At 35.8% G+C, this 18,511-nt stretch overlaps 1 protein-coding gene across 2 annotated transcripts in view; it reads right to left on the bottom strand.

Moving 5' to 3' along the window:
• Positions 1-926: 926 nt before the first annotated feature.
• Positions 927-18,511, bottom strand: part of KIAA1328 — a 394,620-nt gene continuing 377,035 nt past the window's right edge. For both annotated transcript variants that reach the window (XM_082639978.1, XM_082639979.1), the window contains one exon: positions 927-3,596. In XM_082639978.1, the coding sequence (XP_082496104.1) occupies positions 3,386-3,596 (211 nt within the window). In that variant the 3' untranslated portion in view covers positions 927-3,385. The remainder of the gene's footprint in view (positions 3,597-18,511) is intronic.

The following is an 18,511-nucleotide window of genomic DNA, read 5'->3' as shown; positions in this document are numbered from 1 at the left end:
ACCTCCCATTCTAGTGACCACACAACCTAGAGGAGGCCTGGTGTTCATGTGATGGGAGTGAACCGGACTCAGCCAGGAAAACCTGTAGGATGTGGCAAACGACTTCCTTTCTTTCAACTGACCATTCCTGTTTTTTTTTTAACAAATACTAAGAGAAATAACATTTTGATAACCTGAGGCTCTTCTCTTGCTTTCAAGCTATACTCCACTTATCCGATGGGGGATGTTCAAGGAACAATTCAATATCAACACCACATGGAGACAATAGCCACTGAGATGTTGGCTATGACGGCAGACTTCATCCAGCCCTGCTCCTTCAGGCCTGTCCCCTCCCCAGAGTCTGACCAGCAAATAACTCACGTGAACAATGGTACTGAAAAGAGCGCCGAGTGGAAGGAACGGCTCTGGGGGAGGAGAGAGCCCCTCCCTCCCCGTGACATTCGGGGTGCTCTGGACAAGTCCCCCCATGGAGGTCAGGTTTGTAAACACAAATGTGCCTCCTGGAAGGGTGGCTGTCAGAGAAAGCTTCTCCTTGACTGACTCTTGTCTTCTAAATCAAGCACTTTGGGCCCTACTTAAGGAGCTTCCATGGGCATTTGTCCTGACCCGTGTTGTAAACACTGGTTGGTCTTTCTCTCCCAGAACAGTGGGGAGCAGGGTAGGCAATGTGGTAACACTACCTGCGGCATCGCCAACACGTGTCCAGTCTTGCTTTGGGGAAATGGCTGGAGGCTGGGCAAGCGCATTACAGCCAGTCACTGTTGGGAGTGCTTAACAGCGAGGAAAGGCAGACTCCTGTGTGCCAGGCCCTCTCCCTTGGTAGAGTAGTCTGCAATTAGGTCAAGCCTCTAGGCTCTACAAAAGCCTCGAGGCTCTACAACAACCTTTTCATACATATATATATAGTTTTCAAAGTGAGACACAGATTAAAATGTTAACATATATTGTTCAATTCATAATGAAGATGTTAGACTAGACACAAATTCACATCCTATTGCCCTGACGACCAGGAAATGCCTACAGGATAGAGAAAGGCAACTGGCGGGGGCGGGGAATGTGGCATATGAAAAATAGGTTGATTGATGCTCTGCTGAAAATCCATCTTTGCTCTTCCAAATTGCTCATTCAGGAGAGGTAAAGAAGCAATTAAACTCCATTTTGTGGCTTGTGACCCCCCCCCCAAAGCCTTTAGTTTAGGTCCTGTTTATGACTGTTCTGAAGGCAAACAAGCTTCTTGAAGAAATCACAATCCTTTTCTTGGTCTTTCTGGCATCCTCTTACTCCAGAGAGCAGTAAGGACACTGGTGTCCAGAATAGGAAAGTGTGGTTATGGATGATCCGAGGGAGCTGGGTATACTTAAGGTGGTCATGACACGTGGGGCAAGGAAAAGATAGCTCTGGAAACCTAACTTTAACTGAGAAAATGGTCAAGGGCTCTCCGTTTGTTTTCACCCAGTTTTTGGCCACACCAAAGAAAGCTCTATATTCCAAAGGCTTCTGGAATGGGATGAAAGTGATTCAGTTACTTTCTTAGGGGTGAACTTTAAGAGGAAATTGTAATCTGCAATAATTTTCAACCTTTCAACTGAATGACTACAACTGGTTTGTCCCGACCTGATATTTACCTCAGATTAAGAATATGGTATTGGTAGGCTATATTCTTCTCTCCTCCAAAGAACAAAAAGACTCAAGTGAAGGAAGGTTGGGCGGAGGTGACAGGGCCTCGGTCTGAAGAGACAATGAGATTTGGATTTACCCAGACAAGGAAGTTGCTCCAGAAGGCTTTGGTAGCCTGAAATAATCTAGTTGTGTTTTTTTTTTTTTTTTTTTTTGCGGTACGCGGGCCTCTCACTGTTGTGGCCTCTCCCGTTGTGGAGCACAGGATCCAGACACACAGGCTCAGCAGCCATGGCTCACGGGCCCAGCTGCTCCACGGCATGTGGGATCTTCCCGGACCAGGGCATGAACCCATGTCCCCTGCATCGGCAGGCGGACTCTCAACCACTGTGCCACCAGGAAAGCCCTGAAATAATCTAGTTTTGATAAAGACTTCAGGGAAGCCATGCAGTCTCACTAAGTGCAGGCTTCCCTGCATGGTCTGACATTAGCTACCAATAATGACTGACAGGCTTAGTCTCAGTTCAGGCCAGGGGTTGGTGAAAGGGAGAGAGAAAAAAGCAACACGCTCCATACCAATTAAAGTCATCAAGTAATGCATATCTTCCCCTGGCTTCCAATGACTGGAGAGTTTTCAACCCACTGGCTCCACCAGGCTCATCATACTGCCCATAAGCTTGGGAGGCCACTAGAGTCCACTGTAAGCTGAGGGACCCATCTCAAGAGCTCTGCCGAACAGGAGAGCAGAGAGAGTACGTCTCGAGTGTACTTCTTCCACAGGCTTTCTCTGTGAGGCCCAGTGGGAGAAAGGGGGAGACTCTGCGTGGGGTGGTGGAACATTATGAGCAGAGCACGTGCAAGGCCTGGTCAGTTGGGGCCTTGACTCCACATGGGGAGAGAGGGGAGGCCAGGGGAAGTCTGTCAGCCTGTAGCAGCTGATGGGAAGTTCACCAGGGTGAATAAAACAGACACCTGGGGCAAGGAAAAATACTGAGAGAGTGCTCTTATTTATCCTGGGAAATGGCCGACCATAGGACAAGCATTTCAGGCCAGTGCCTCCCTTAGGGCAGTACTCGCTTGTGTAATCTAATGCTGGTTTCTAAGGGTTGGGAGGGCCTCCCTCTAGCTCATTAAGCCCTTTTGGTTATAGGGTGGGCAGCAGCCAGGCTGATGACTGCTGAGACTGACTCACAGTTGGCCCTCAGTGTTGCTTATGATGGGAGGGGCACCACCAACTCTAACCTCAGAATTAACTGACTGACTTAGAAAGAGGTAGGTGGTAAGAAAACAGGGTGGAGAGGTAAAAGGGTCTATCTTTCTGAAATTGCTTATGTTACAAAGGGGCTACGTTTAAACTAGAGGGATCTCTCAATGGAAAGGTTTTCCTTATGTACAAAAGAGAGCCAACCTTTTCCAGCAAAATATTGAGAAGGAAACACTCTTGAATGAGGCTGAGTATGCAAAGGCCTCTGCCATGCAGAAAGTGTCCTATGTTAATGTTCTAATCTCTGCTTGGCATAGAAAAGCTACTGTCCTCCATCCCCGATCCGTCCTTAATGTGTTATCTACTGATTGGTCTGATCAGAAACACCCTGGGTGGTTAGAATGATTTCTATATTCGACACGTAACAGGATGCTAGTGAGATAGGTCCCTCCCTGTGAAAGGAGAGACACAATTACGTTGCAGTCAAATAATTTAAAATCCCGGATCAGTATATAAAAACACCCACTCATTTCTGACGGAAATTTTGCAGCATGTGCTTCAGTGTCAAATGAAAAAGATATCTTCCAGAATTTGATCCTCCTCCAGGTCTTCAGGGGTCCTGCCTGCCCTGGTCTTGTTCCAGGTTGACTTTAGAGGACTGAGTAGGCAAGTACTGTGATGCCATGACCCAGCTTCTCTGGAGCGATGGGGCCGCGGTTTGGAAGCAGTCTTGGGACTCAGAGATTGAACCAAATCCAATAGAGATGTCTCATACCTGTTAACACATACAACCCAGACAGAAAATGATCAGATCAGTAAAACATTAAAATCCAAAAAGCCCACAGAGATGGGCTGCCCAGGGCAAGAATCAGATCACAGATCACATCATACGCAGGAGGGCCTTCTAGGGGAACTTTAGGGAAGGTAAACACCAGAGGGGCTCTGCTGTCTGTCTGTCTCTAAGCTCTTCTTTTCTGCTGACTACTAACATTCTTTTCTAACCCGTGAAGATAGACCGTGGAGTGGAGTGGGCAAAGTAATCATGAAAACAATAACAATATTAGTAGCAACGTTTATCGCAGGCTTACTAAAGCATCAGGCACTGTTCTCAATGCTTTACATGTATCTCACTTTCATTTAACCCTCTACATAATCCTATGAGGTAGGTCCTGTATACTCTGATCCCCATTATATACACGAAGAAAGCAAGGCTCAGAGAAGTAACTCATCTAGCAAGAAGACACTGCATGGCAGGGTCAGGATTTGAACCCAGGTCATTTGCTTCCAGCCCTTGTACACAGGACACTATGCTGCCTCTCAACTTCTTTGCAGCCAGACAGACTTGGCTGAAATCTCTGCTCTACCACGTGCAAGCTCTGCGACTTAGGGAAAGTTATTCAGTCTCTCAGTTCAGTTTGTCATGCGTAAGGGATCAACAGAAATCCTGTTAGGATTAAATTAATGAGTTGGTATAAATTAACATATGATAAGTACTCAAACGAAATGAACCACCATCAATCACAACAAAGACCGGTTTTCACCCAAAGAAGGTGATGTTGTGTATATGGTGGGATTGGAAGGGAGTCCTCTATGATGAGCTCCTTCAGGAAATCCAAACAATTGATTCCAACAAGTACTGCTCCCACTTAGACCAACCGAAAGCAGCACTCGACAAAAAGTGTCCGGAATGAGTCAACAGAAGATGCATAATCTTCCATCAGGATAATGCAAGACTGCATGTTTCTTTGAAGACCAGGCAAAAACTGCTACAGCTTGGCTGGGAAGTTCTGATTCATTCGTCGTAATGGAAAATATTTCAATTCCCTGGAAGACTGTAAAGAGGCACCTGGAAGAGTTCTATGCTCCAAAAGATAAAAAGTTTTGGGAAGATGGAATTATGAAGTTGCCTGAAAAATGGCAGAAGGTAATGGAACAAAAGGGTAAATACGTTGTTCAATAAAGTTCTTGGTGAAAATGAAAAATGTGTCTTTTATCTTCACTTAAAAACCAAAAGCACTTTTTGGCCAACCCAATAAAATGTGATGGGACAAGGGAGCATGTGTGTGAACAGAGGAGATATGCCAGGCATGTATATGTGGGTTCTGGCCCATTGCACAGTGTGTATGCCAAACAGTTGGCTGTCTGCTTGGTATGCACATTCATGCCAGAATCAGTCTGGGGTGGTGCAGGGCCCCAGAATAGTGATGGTGATGGTGGCAGAAGCAGCAGTGGTGGTGGCAGTCGTGGGAGGCTGGCTTGCCTATCTTCCCAGAGCTCATCCCCAAGGCAAAAATATTAGCTCTCTGGCCTGATCACTGGGATAAGAACTGCTAGTGTTTAGGCAATAAACATCAATAAATTATTACAAAATAAAAGCATACGCATGGACATTGTAATATAGCATATCAAAGAGATATCAGAAATCTTCAAAGAGTTTAGAATCTCTGGTTTTAAAAACTGCTGCAATATTGCAAAGCAAATATCCACAGGCTGAGAAACAGAAATTAAATATAAAGATTGTTGCATTTGATGGAAAAGAACATTGTTTTTATATGCAGCTTCAAATGAACCAATTAATGAGGAATACAGTTTTAAAATTAAGTTTTTCTTTGTAATTTAAGATACAGTAATAGAAAGCATAATAGGCGTTTTGAATTACCTACAAACCATTAGGTGACTTTCGGTTTCTCATATGACCTCTACAAGTTACAGAAAATGCCAGAGAAAACATTAAAATGGCATTGTATAAATTTAAATTTATATACATACATGAAACTATGTGTATGAAGAGTTAAATCTTTAAAAAAAATTGTTCCATAAGAACCATCAGTTCTAGATACACTAAAATATACTAATTATATTTGTATAATATACAAAATATACTATTTATATTTGAAATAATTTATCAGAAATCTATCCAAATGTCACAGCTTATAAAATATCCTTAACAGTTCCAGTGTCAGTTGCCTCAGCAGAAAGATCTTTCTCAAAATTAAAAATTACCAAAATTTATGTGTGATGTTTCATTTGCTAAGAGCAACTAATCTGATTTTAAGTATATCACTTAAAATAAAGTTGCTAAAAGTATAAACTTTGATAATCTAATAAATGAATTTGAAAAAACATGAACCAGAAAAATCTTATGATCAACCAAGTTATCACATTAATAAAGTATTATTATTTATTATATTATATAAAATTATAACATCAAAAATATTTTTTTGCTATCTGCGGGTTTATATTACTCATGTATCACCTGTTATTTTATAAATTTCTTCTTAAAGGAAAATGCTTTGTAGTTTAGTCCCTTTAACTGCATTTTTCATCCTACCTTTTGAAGAAGGGATTTTCATATTGCACTGGTCTTGTAAGTTATGTAGCTGACCCTGCCCTTAAGTCCCAGGCAAGACCTTGAAATGAAACAATTTCAAGGTCCAGTGTGTTAAGCTGCACTGGATGAAAAGCTAAACATGATGCAGGAGCTTTCCCTTCCCACTCTCTTTTTTCACCTTTGGTGATTTCAGTAGACCTCTCCCGATTACCCTCCTCTTCTCTTACCTTTTAAATGATGGAATGTCCCAGGGCTTAATCTTTAGTTCTCACATTTTAGGTAATTCCATTCATTCTCATGGCTTTTAATAACAGCAATATGTTAATGACTCCTAAATGTATAGCTCTAACATCAACCTCGCTCTCGAGGTCCAGACTCATACACCCAACTGTTGCCTGATATCTCCACTTGGATGTGTGATAGGCATCTCAAACTATCTAAAACAGAACTATTATTTTTTTTTTTCTCTAAATCCCACTCCTCTCCATCAATGCAGCTGCTCAGGGTTGCCAAAACCCTGCCGGTATGCTTGATTCCTACCTCTGGGCCTGTGTGTGTGTTGAATCCTCTGCTTAGGATGCTCTTCTCTCAGATCTTATTTGCTTTTCTCTTTCAACAGTTACAAGAGTAGGGTCATTATTTTGTTTATGTTATTATCTCCAGTGCCAAGAATGGTACCTGACCCAAGGTAGGAGCTAAATATTTGTTGAAAAAATGAATGGTTCTATGGTTCAAGTTTTAGCACCTTCCTCCATAGGCAGCTTTTTAGATCTTTGGACAGCTAGTCTTTTAAAAAATTACAATATATTTCAAACAATATGAAAGTATTACTCGTCCAATTATCCTTCTTGTTCTCCTTTTATAAAAAAGGATAATATACATATGGATTGTGTAAACTACTTTTTCACTTAATATATGGGGAATATTTCTTCCATATCAATTTTTTATAACATTATTTTTAATGATTTCAGATTACTTTGTCTCCTGGAAGCACTCTTAATTTAGTTAACCAATCTGCTATTGAAGAGCACTTAGGTTAGGTCTAAGGTCTTTTGAGACTAAATCAGCTATATCTCTCATTCCTTTTTTCAATCAGTCAATGCCCAAAGCGTATTCTCTACCCCAATTCATCATAAATTAGCGAAGTACTGCTATCCCTATTACGTTCTATAGTTTTACTCTCTTTTTTCCCCAACCCGTCCCATCTCCTATTTTAACTGAAACTTGGCTCTTTCCTGAGGTCAATGTTTCCCTTACATCCTTCTCAGTGAGAATTGTTAATACTCAATATACCCTATATATTTCAGGGCCAAGAGGTTGTATTTGGATGATCACTGCTTCCATTTTTGCTTTTTGATCATTATTCTCCCTGTCTCTCATTAAACTCCCAGTGCTCTGAGGATTCTGTCACCTGCTCTACCACCTTCAACCTCTCTTCACCTGTAACATCTATTTACCCATTCACTCTGATGATAACACTTGATTCGGTCTTCTCCTTCAACTGTTACCACCATCCCTGCTAATGTCAACATTACATGAATGACACTCAACCAACACTCGACTTAGTTCTTTGACCTCTCAGGTCAAATACTTTCTCAATAAGGCTTTCTTTTTATATCCAGGAACTTGTGACCAATTAAACAGCATCTCTTCTGAATTCAGTAATTCAAACATCCTACTACTTCCTGATGCCCACATCTTACCCTCAAGCTTGTTTTTTCAACTATTCCCACTATCTCTGCCCATTGGTCTCAACGAACCATTAATTCAAACAATCATTGCTCTAAGAACTGGGAGTGAAGTGGTGAACAAGATAGCTCAAATCTCTGTCCTGTGGGACCATTAATAGCTTACCTTCTTCCCAACCCTTTACTTCTTATTGAACTTGAATTTCATGGTCCAGCATTCCAAACACTCATTTAACAAAGCTCTTAAAAACATGTCCCCTGTATATTTGTCCCCTCCCCTAAATCTGGCAAAATCATAATACTGCATGAATCCAAATGTCTGCCTTTTCTGTGAATTATAGTTGGGAAACTTAGTGTAAATAAAACAAAATCAAAGAAACAAGAAAGAAACAAAGAGCAGATCCAAAATAGATTCCTAGTCACTAAACTTAAATGGGTGCTAAACATTTTCTGACAGAGCTACTGTATTTCTCTAATCAGCTGTTCTGCTCTGTTCATTTCCCCTTCTCGCAACTTATGCTAAACAGATGGCCTTGCTTCCCACATCAGAGAAAGGAGGTCATTAACGAGAAATTGTCATCACTTTGTCACAAGTCTTTCAGCGCCTATCATTTCCTCCTTTTACACTGAAGGAAGTGATCCTTCTCTTAGACAAGGCTAATCACTCCATCTGTGCTTCTTAGGAACATTTTAGTATTGACTATCCACTCTAGAACCTTCAATCTTTTCCTGTTTACTAGATAACTAAGAGCACGTAAGACATTCTTTCATTTCCATAACCACACCATTTCTCAATTTTTTCCAACTTGGCTTTCATATTCTATACTAAAATTGAACTCACCAAATTTCACCAGTGACTTCCATGCTGCTAAATCCAATGGACATTTTGTAGTCCTTGTTTTACATAATGTCTCGCCAGCATTCAATGTGGCTGATTGCTTCTTTATAAACTTTAAACTATTGTATTGAGGTAAAACATGCATACAGAAAAGTATTTAAAGCATTCAGCTAGCTCAGTGGTTTTTAGTTTAACAGAGTTGTGCAACTATCATAATTTAATTTGAGAACATTTCATTCCCCGCTCCCCCCTCCCCCCCCGAGAAACTACCCATTAGCAGTCACTCCCTATTACATTCCTTTTTTTGCCAAATAATATGCCACAGTATGAATATACCACATTTTATTTATCTTTCATCTCATGATAGACACTGGATTGTTTCTATCTTTTGGCTATTGTGAACAGTGCTGCTATGAACAGTCATGTATGTGTTTTTAGTAAACATATGTTTTCATTTCTCTTGGGTCGATACCTAAGGGTGGGATTGCAAATTCTATGTTTAACCTTTTAAGGAACTGCCAGACTGTTCTCTAAAGTGGATGTGTCACTTCATGTCAGTATTTGGAGGTCTTTTGCCTGGGACTATTAAGCTTCTTCAAGAAGAATCTTTCAGTATTCTGGGAGGGAGATGTGATCTACTTCTGGGACAGGGAAGGAGGTCGACTTTTTCCATTTGTATACTTTGAATTCATCCCATTTTCAGCACTCATCTAATCTTCCAAAGTACATGACATTCCTGTGTCTTCTCTTCTCTGTTGAATTTCTCCAATCTTTTGTCTGGGACTAATATTCCATATATGGCACTGTGGCAGGAATACTGGGTTTTTTGATTCTTGCTTCAAATGTCCACCTCATTTTTAGTTCTACCTCATATCACCACTCTTTATTGTTCATGTTGCTTCCAATTCCCAAACTTTTACAAAGTTCTGTGACATCAATCTCTTTTCATTTGAATACCCTTCTCAGTGTTTTCTATGTGGTAGCTTCCTCTGTCCTGTTTAGTAAGTTACTAACCCTCCATTCATTTTCCAAAAACGTATATAAATCTCAGGTATATTGATGACTCTTCTCCCATTTATTCTTGTGGATTTACATCTTTAAAAACATTAATTTACTCTCATCTTACTGGTGTCTCAGGAAATAGAAGAGATAAATACAAATTCTCAACTAATCATCTTAGCTAGGAAATACATTTGCAGAAAGGTTCCATAAATTTCTAGGTTTATTATTAGAAATTTCTGAGTTTTTTCATTGCTATTACAAATGAGTTTCCCCCTCCCCACTTTATCTTTCAAATAGCTAATGTTGGTATCAAGATTTATAGCAATTGAGTTTTTTGGTGTTTTTTTTTTTTTTTGGCCACACCACATGGCATGTGGGATTTTAGCTCCCACATCCTCTGCACTGGAAAAGTGGAGTCTTAACCACTGGACCGCCAAGGAAGTCCCTATAGTGACTGATTTTTGTACATTATTGAATTCTCAATTCTTTATTTTTTCAATTGATTTTATGGGTTTTATGGGTGAACAATTACAAACCTTATAATCATAAGGTTTATGTGTTCTCCCATATTTATATTATTTTTTCTTATATTATTGTATTGGCTAGAACTTCCAGGGCAATGCAAGTTTTATAGCCACCTTTGTATAATTCTGATCTAAACAGAAATTATTCTATTTTATCACTATTAAGTATTTCTCATCTAGATATTCTTTATTATATTAAGAAATATTTTCTCTTTGGCTTACTAAAAGCAGGAATGAAAAATTAATTTTACCAAGTAACTTTTAAGTATATACTGAGATGATAATACACTTTTTCTTCTTTGGCATATTGTTAAGAAATATTCTATTTTTGGTTTCCAAAATAGTAGCCATATTTTAATTATTAGAATACATTCTTCCTGGTTATATAGTATTATTCTTTATATTTACTCAGATTTTTATGATTATTTTAGGGTTTAAAAATCTATATTTCTAGGAAATATTTGTTCATAATCCTTCTTATGGTTCTTTATATCCCTATATATTAGTCTTACCTCAGTGGGAGAAAAGGAATAGTACCAATTTAAGACAGAATGAATTTATAAAGAAGGTAGAAGGATAACCAATTACCACACTGGACTAGGAGACCTAAAATAGGTCTTCTCAGGAATCTTAAAACAGTTCCCCTCAAAAGTTTCCTACTTTTTAATTGCTAAAGCAAACCTAGGCTGGCATTCAGGTTTCTGAAAAATAGAAGATATTGCATATTTTATAAGTGCTTCCCAATCATCTGTCAAACATCAGCAAAAAGCTTAGTTAAGAAAAAAGGGTGGTCTTGAACCTGCCTATGAGGCTGCAGACCTCATAGAAGAACTACTCACATAGATGGAGAGAAAGTCAGATATGTGCAGACACAGAATTGAGGGTGATACTCAGAAACTTACCTTTCTATCTCTTGTTCTCCATTCAACAGAGGCGCTGTCACAAAAGGACTCTGCTAATCCTAATTTAATATATTTCTTCTTGGAGTGCATATAAGCCACAGAGTGAATACTATGCAAAGTCAGTGCACTTTGGAGGGAGGCTAAAGAATTTACCAGAAAGTCGATGGGTATACAGGAGATCCTCTAATCAAGAACAATTTTAATACAACATATTAAAAGGCACAAATAACAGAGTAAAATCTTTTAGTCATGTTATTACATTTATATTTTCATATAATATTTACATTTTATCTAAGACTCCGTTTCTTACAGGGAAGAAGAAGGAACTAAAGTAGGCACAATAATTTTGAAGAAAAAAACAAAGCCAGAGGGCTCATACAACATGATTTTAAGACTTACTGTAAAGCTACATTAATCGAGACAATGTGGTATTAGTGAAGAATGCATACACAGATCAATAGAAAAACAGACAGAGTCCAGAAATATACCAACACAAATATGATCAACTGAGGTGTTTACAGATGTATAAAGTAAATTCAGTGGAGAAAGGATAACCTTTTCAACAAATAGTGTTCGTGTCTAGTTTCAACAACTAGACATCATATGCAAAAACAAACTATAGCATAAACCTCATAACTTATACAAAAATTAACTGTACAGTCACCAAGATAGAACACATTCTGGGCCATAAAACACACCTTAACAAACTGAAAAAAATAGAAATCATATAAATCATACAATGTCTGCTATTAGACCACAATGGAATTAAATTAGAAATCAATAACAGAAAGATACCTGGAAAATCCAAAAATATATGGAGAATAAACAGCACACTTCTAAATAACAAATGGGTCAAAGAAGAAGTCTTAAAATAAACTTAAATATATCTTGAATTAAATAGAAATGAAAACATAACTTATCACAGTCTATGGGATGCAGTGAAAGCAGTACTTAGAGGGAAATTTATAGCATTGAATGCATACATTAGAAAAAAAGAAAACTAAAATCAATCATCTAAGTGTCCACTTTAGGGAACCAGAAAAAGAAGAGCAAATTAAATCCAAAAAGAGGGGATGTATGTATATGTACATCTGATTCACTTTGCTGTACAGCAGAAACTAACACAACATTGTAAAGCATCTATACTCCAATAAAAATTAACAAAAAAACCTAAAGTAAGCAGAAGAGAAGAAATAATAGGAAGTAGAGCAGAAATCAGTGGAACTAAAAACAGGAAATCAACAGAGAAAAATCAATGAAACCAAAAGCTAGTTTTTTGAAAAGATCAATAAAATCGATAAGTCTTTAGCCAGGCTAATTAAAAGCAAAACAAAGCAAAACAAATGGCACAAATAACTAACATTAGAAATGAAAGTATATCACTACAGATCCTATGGACATTAAAAGGATAATCAAAGAATACTATGAATACTAAGAATACTATGCTCATAAATGTAATAAACTAGATGAAAAGGAACAATTCCTTAAGACACAATTTGCCAAATCTCACACAAGAAGAAATAGACAATCTGAATAGGCCTTTATCTATTAAATAAATTGAATCAATAATTAATAACCTTCCAAAATAGAAAGCACAAGGCCCACATTGGTTCACTGGTGAACTCTAGCAAACATTTAAGGAAGAAATTATAAGAATTCTCTACAACATTTTTCAGAGGACAGAAGAGAGGGAATTCTTCCTAACACATTCTATGAGGCCAGATTACTGTAATACCAAAACCAGACAAAGAGATTACAAGAAAAGAAAACTACAGACCAATATCTTTTATGAGCACAGATGGAAAAATTCTCAACCAAGTGGGATTTATCTCAGTAATGCAAGGCTGATTCAACATTTAAAAAATCCATTAATGTAATCCATCACATCAACAGGTTAAAAAAAACCCACATTATCATATCAATAAATGTAGAAAAAGTATTTGACAACTCCAACACCCATTCATGGTAAAAACTCTCGGTAAACTAGGAATACAGGGAACTTCCTCAACTTGATATGAACATCTACAAAAAACCTACAGGTAACATCATACTTAATGTTGAGAAACTTGTAGCTTTCCCACTAAGTTCAGATACAAGGCAAGAATATCCTTTCACCACTCCTTTCCAACATCATACTGGAAATGCTAGCTAATGATTAAGATCAGAAAAGGAAATAAAAGGTATACAGATTGGAAAGGAAGAAATAAAACTGTCTTTGTTTACAGATGACATGACTTTCTATGTAGAGATCCAAAAGAATCAACAAAACCCTGCTGGAACTAATAAGTAATTATAACCAATGTTGTAGTATACAAGGTTGACAAACAAAAGTCAACTGCTTTCCTATATAGTAGAAATTAACAGATAGAATTTGAAATAAAATTAGCACCCCCCAATGAAATGCTTAGGTATAAATCTAACAAAATATGTATAAGATTTATATGAGGAAAACTACAAAACTCTGATGAACAAAACCAAAGAAGAACTAAATAAATGAAGAGGTATTCCACATTCATGGATAGGAAGACAATATTGTTAAGAAATCAGTTCTTTACAAGTTGACCTACAGATTCAACATAATCAATCCCAATCAAAATCCCAGCATGTTATTTTGTGGATATTGACAAGCTGATTCTAAAGTTAATGTGGAGAGGCAAAAGATCCAGAATAGACAACACAAAAATGAAGGAGGAGAAAAAAGTTGAGGAGTGACTTTACCTGACTTCAAAACTTAATATAAAGCTACAGTAATCAAGACAGTGTGTTACTGGCAAAAAAAAAAAAAAAAAAAAAAAAAAAAAATAGACAAATAGATCAATGAAACAGAATAGAGAGCCCACATAAGTATTGATATAATCAATTGATCTCTGAAAAAGGAGCAAAAGCAATGGAGCAAAGATAACCTTTTCAACAAATGCTCAAAGATGGCCTGGAACAACTAGATATCCATATGCAAAAAGATGAATCTGGACACAGACCCTACACCTTCCACAACAATTAACTCAAAATGTAAAATGCAAGACTATAAAACTCCTAGAAGATAAATAGGAGGAAACCTAGAAGACCTTGGATATAATGATTACTCCATAAATACCACACCAAAGGCACTACCCATGAAAGAAATAATTGATAAAATGGACTTCATTAAAATTAAAAACTTCTGCTCGGCAAAAGACAATCTCAAGAGAATGAGAAGACAAGCCATGGACAGGGAGAAAATATTTGCAAAACCCACATCTGATAAAATACTATTAACCAAAACATACAAAGAACACTTACAACTCAACAATAAGAAAATAAATGACCTGATTAAAAATGGACCAAAGATCTTAACAGACACCTTTCCGAAGAAGATACACAGATGGCAAATAAGCATATGAAAAGATGCCCACATCTATGTCATCAGGGAAATGCAAATTAAAATAACAATGAGATACTACTACACACCTTTTTCTGTAAAGGACCAAATAGTAAATATTTTAGGCTTTGTTGCCAAGAAGCAAAATCCATGAGAAGGTTTTCTTATATAACAAGGGAGAAAACAAATTCCACGAAGTTTATATTGGCAAAATTAAAAACAGAATAATTGAGTATACTTAAAAATTTTTTCATTCAGGTCCACTAGTGAGAAGACTAGAATTCTTATTTTTTGGAGGGGGAGGGGAAATAATTTCACTTAATTAGGGTTCAAAGTTAATGTTCCCTATCATCCAAATTGAAAATGTTCAATAGTTAATGCTGATCTGTAATGAGATTTTTAACATTTTAATATACATATAAATATATCTGAAATATATTTAATATATGTAATATATTTTATTATATATGTTATATAATACATATATAAAACATTAAATATAATATTATTATATTTAATTATATAAGTATAATATAATTATAACATAATTATACTATAGTTATATATAATTATAATATATAATACATATAAAATGCATAATATAAAAATATAATACATATAATATATAATATTATAATATATAATAATTATTATAATTATATATAATCATTACAAATTTTATAATTATAATAAAATTTATTAAATTATATATAGTTATAATTTATAACTGTATATGAAGTATAATATATAAAACATATAAAATATAATATATAAACTATAATACATAACATAATAATATGATATATAATAATATATAACATTATTATGTATTATATATTATACATTATATATATTATAATACATTATAACATTTAAAATTACATATAATATATTATATATTATATACTACAATACATATATTATTAATATGATGCATATAATATATTATATACATTATATTTACTATATTATAATATATAATATATATTATGTTATATATACATTATATAATACATTATATATATTATAATATATATTAATATAATGTGTATAATACATAGCATTAATATTAATATATGTTATATAGTATTATAAATATTTATATGAAATAACATAATTATTATATATTTATAATATTTATAGTAATATATTTATATATAATTATATATAAAATATATTTATAATATTGATGTTTTGTATGATATATATTATTATATTATATTAATATATATTAAATGTATAATATATATTAGTATATTACTATTATATATTATGTGTTATATTATATAATATATAAACTTGAAAATATATCATATATTGTTATTATTAATAATATATAATACAATACACCATATATTAATTATATAATTACAATTATTATATTATTAATTATATAATAATTAATAATTATCAGCAATATATTAATATATTATACAATTTAAATACTAATATTTAATGTAATATATAAAATTATATTTATATATGTTATATTTAATATATAATATATATTTAAAATATATGAAATATATTTTAAATATATTTCATATGTGAAAATGCAGACAGGTATTGTCAAATAGTGATATTAATCCACAAGCATATGATTTTAATATTAATATATAAGAATTCTATTAGATTCTTCTCTTAATATTTGCCTTTTAGCATGTCATTACATTGAAGACTAATCACTCCAATTGATGGTTAGGCAGAATGGCACAGTTAAACGAATTTTGCAATGTAGAAATATCCTTTCTCTGCCTTTGCATCCAAGTCAGAAAAACATTCCTAGAAGTGTAGGTTGAGCTCAGAAATCATATCCATGACAGATTTTTATGAGAATGAAGGTCTCACTTCTTTTAGGTTTTGACAGCATGAGAAGCCATAATTCAAAAAGAGTCATGTACCACAATGTTCATTGCAGCTCTGTTTACAATAGCCAGGACATGGAAGCAACCTAAGTGTCCATCAACAGATGAATGGATAAAGAAGATGTGGCACATATATACAATGGTATATTACTCAGCCATAAAAAAAAAAAAATTGAGTTATTTGTAGTGAGGTGGATGGACCTAGAGTCTGTCATACAGAGTGAAGTAAGTCAGAAAGAGAAAAATAAATACCATATGCTAACACATATTTATGGAATCTAAAAAAAAAAAAAGGTTCTGAAGAACCTAGGTGAAGGACAGGAACAAAGACGCAGATGTAGAGAATCGACTTGAGGACACTGGGAGTGGGGAGGGAAAGCTGGGATGAAGTGAGAGAGTGGCATGGACATATATACACGACCAAATGTAAAATAGATAGCTAGTGGGAAGCAGCCGCATGGTACAGGGAGATCAGCTCTGGGCTTTGTGACCACCTAGAGGGGTGGGATAGGGAGGGTGGGAGGGAGATGCAAGAGGGAGGGGATATGGGGGTATATGTATAAGTATAGCTGATTCACTTTGTTATACAGCAGAAACTAACACAACATTGTAAAGAAATTATACTCCAATAAAGATGTTAAAAAAAAACTGTGTAAAAACAACAACAAAAACAACAACTTGATATTACTTGTGATTCACACAAGGTTAGTTCACTGAAATGACTATCACAGTACAAATTTGTATATAAGCATCTGTTTTGCCTTTTAAGTTTAGGTTGAATTCATTAAGAAACATTGTCAAACCTGCAGCAAAAGCTAATTTTCAAAGTGAATCTCAATAATAGAAGTCAAAGGGGATTTTTCTCATTCAGAAAAATTTCAATTTCAGTCCTCAAAAAAATCACAAAACTAAAAAAAAATCACAAAAATCTTTACCACTTCCAAGCCACTGAACTATTGTGTGGCAAGTCAGGATATTCATCCTTTGTATCAAAAACTCATGGAAGTGGGGCTTCCCTGGTGGCGCAGTGGTTGAGAGTCTGCCTGCCGATGCAGGGGACACAGGTTCATGCCCTGGTCCGGGAAGATCCCACATGCCATGGAGCGGCTGGGCCCGTGAGCCATGGCCACTGAGCCTGCACATCCGGAACCTGTGCTCCACAACGGGAGAGGCCACAATAGTGAGAGGCCTGCGTACCGCAAAAAAAAAAAACAACAACAAAAAACAAAAAACAAAAAAACTCATGGAACTGATGATGTTTAAGACCATGAGGACAAATGAAGTTTGCCATTGACACTACTGATTCAATAACTTGTAATAAATTAAAATATGTTCCTCAAAGTATCTGCTGATGAATAAAGTGATGAATAACAATAAGTTTTAAATACCTTACATTTTTCACAAGCTTTATAAATTGGGTTAATTAAACCTTTGTCTGCTCCATACATAATTTTGCCACCATCAGTTGTAATACTAGAGGATTCCACTTAAGGTTGTACTGAAAATATACTTTCTCAACTTCATTGAAAATATTCTTGCCTGTAATTTTTCCACATAGACTATTCACAGAAGGTAATTCTTCAGTCACTGGTACAAACTTGGCACTTGGCACTGACTCCAACAGAACCCATTCTGTAATATGAGTCAACTCATTAAGAGTCAAGGAAAACCACCTGAAATCATTTGCCTTGTTTTTAAATTGACTATTGATGCTCCTCCTAATGTTAGCTCTTTAATCAATTTTAGACACTACAGATATCTAGAGCTCTCTCTTTTTGTAGCTCTCTCCTGTTCACTCCTCTGCCCTGCAAACACTAGCCATCTTGGTATCCTCAGACTCCCAGCTCTGCCTCCTCAAGTCAGTGAACTTGCTGGGCTCCATGGAGGTTCCTGATTTGTGGTCTAGAAATGTAATTGTACAGCTAACCTCATTTATTTCTCCTCTTTCATGGATAACTGTCCTTGACGTACAATATTTGAAAACAGTTGTTTCATGTATTTTTTCTGTTTGTTTTCTTGTTCAGCTGGGGGAATAAATCCAATCCGTTACTCTATCTTGGCTGGAAAAGGAAGCACCTTGATAGGACCTAGACTTGAATTTTAAGAGCAAGCTTTAAGAATATGCTCTAAGTCACATCACAGACAAAAGTAAACTCAAAATGGATTGAAGACTTAATGTTAA

Source organism: Mesoplodon mirus, assembly GCF_964341445.2.
Source record: "Mesoplodon mirus genome assembly, chromosome: 13".
In the NCBI taxonomy this organism is placed as follows: domain Eukaryota; kingdom Metazoa; phylum Chordata; class Mammalia; order Artiodactyla; family Ziphiidae; genus Mesoplodon; species Mesoplodon mirus.
This window is presented reverse-complemented; position numbering and strand designations above follow the sequence as displayed.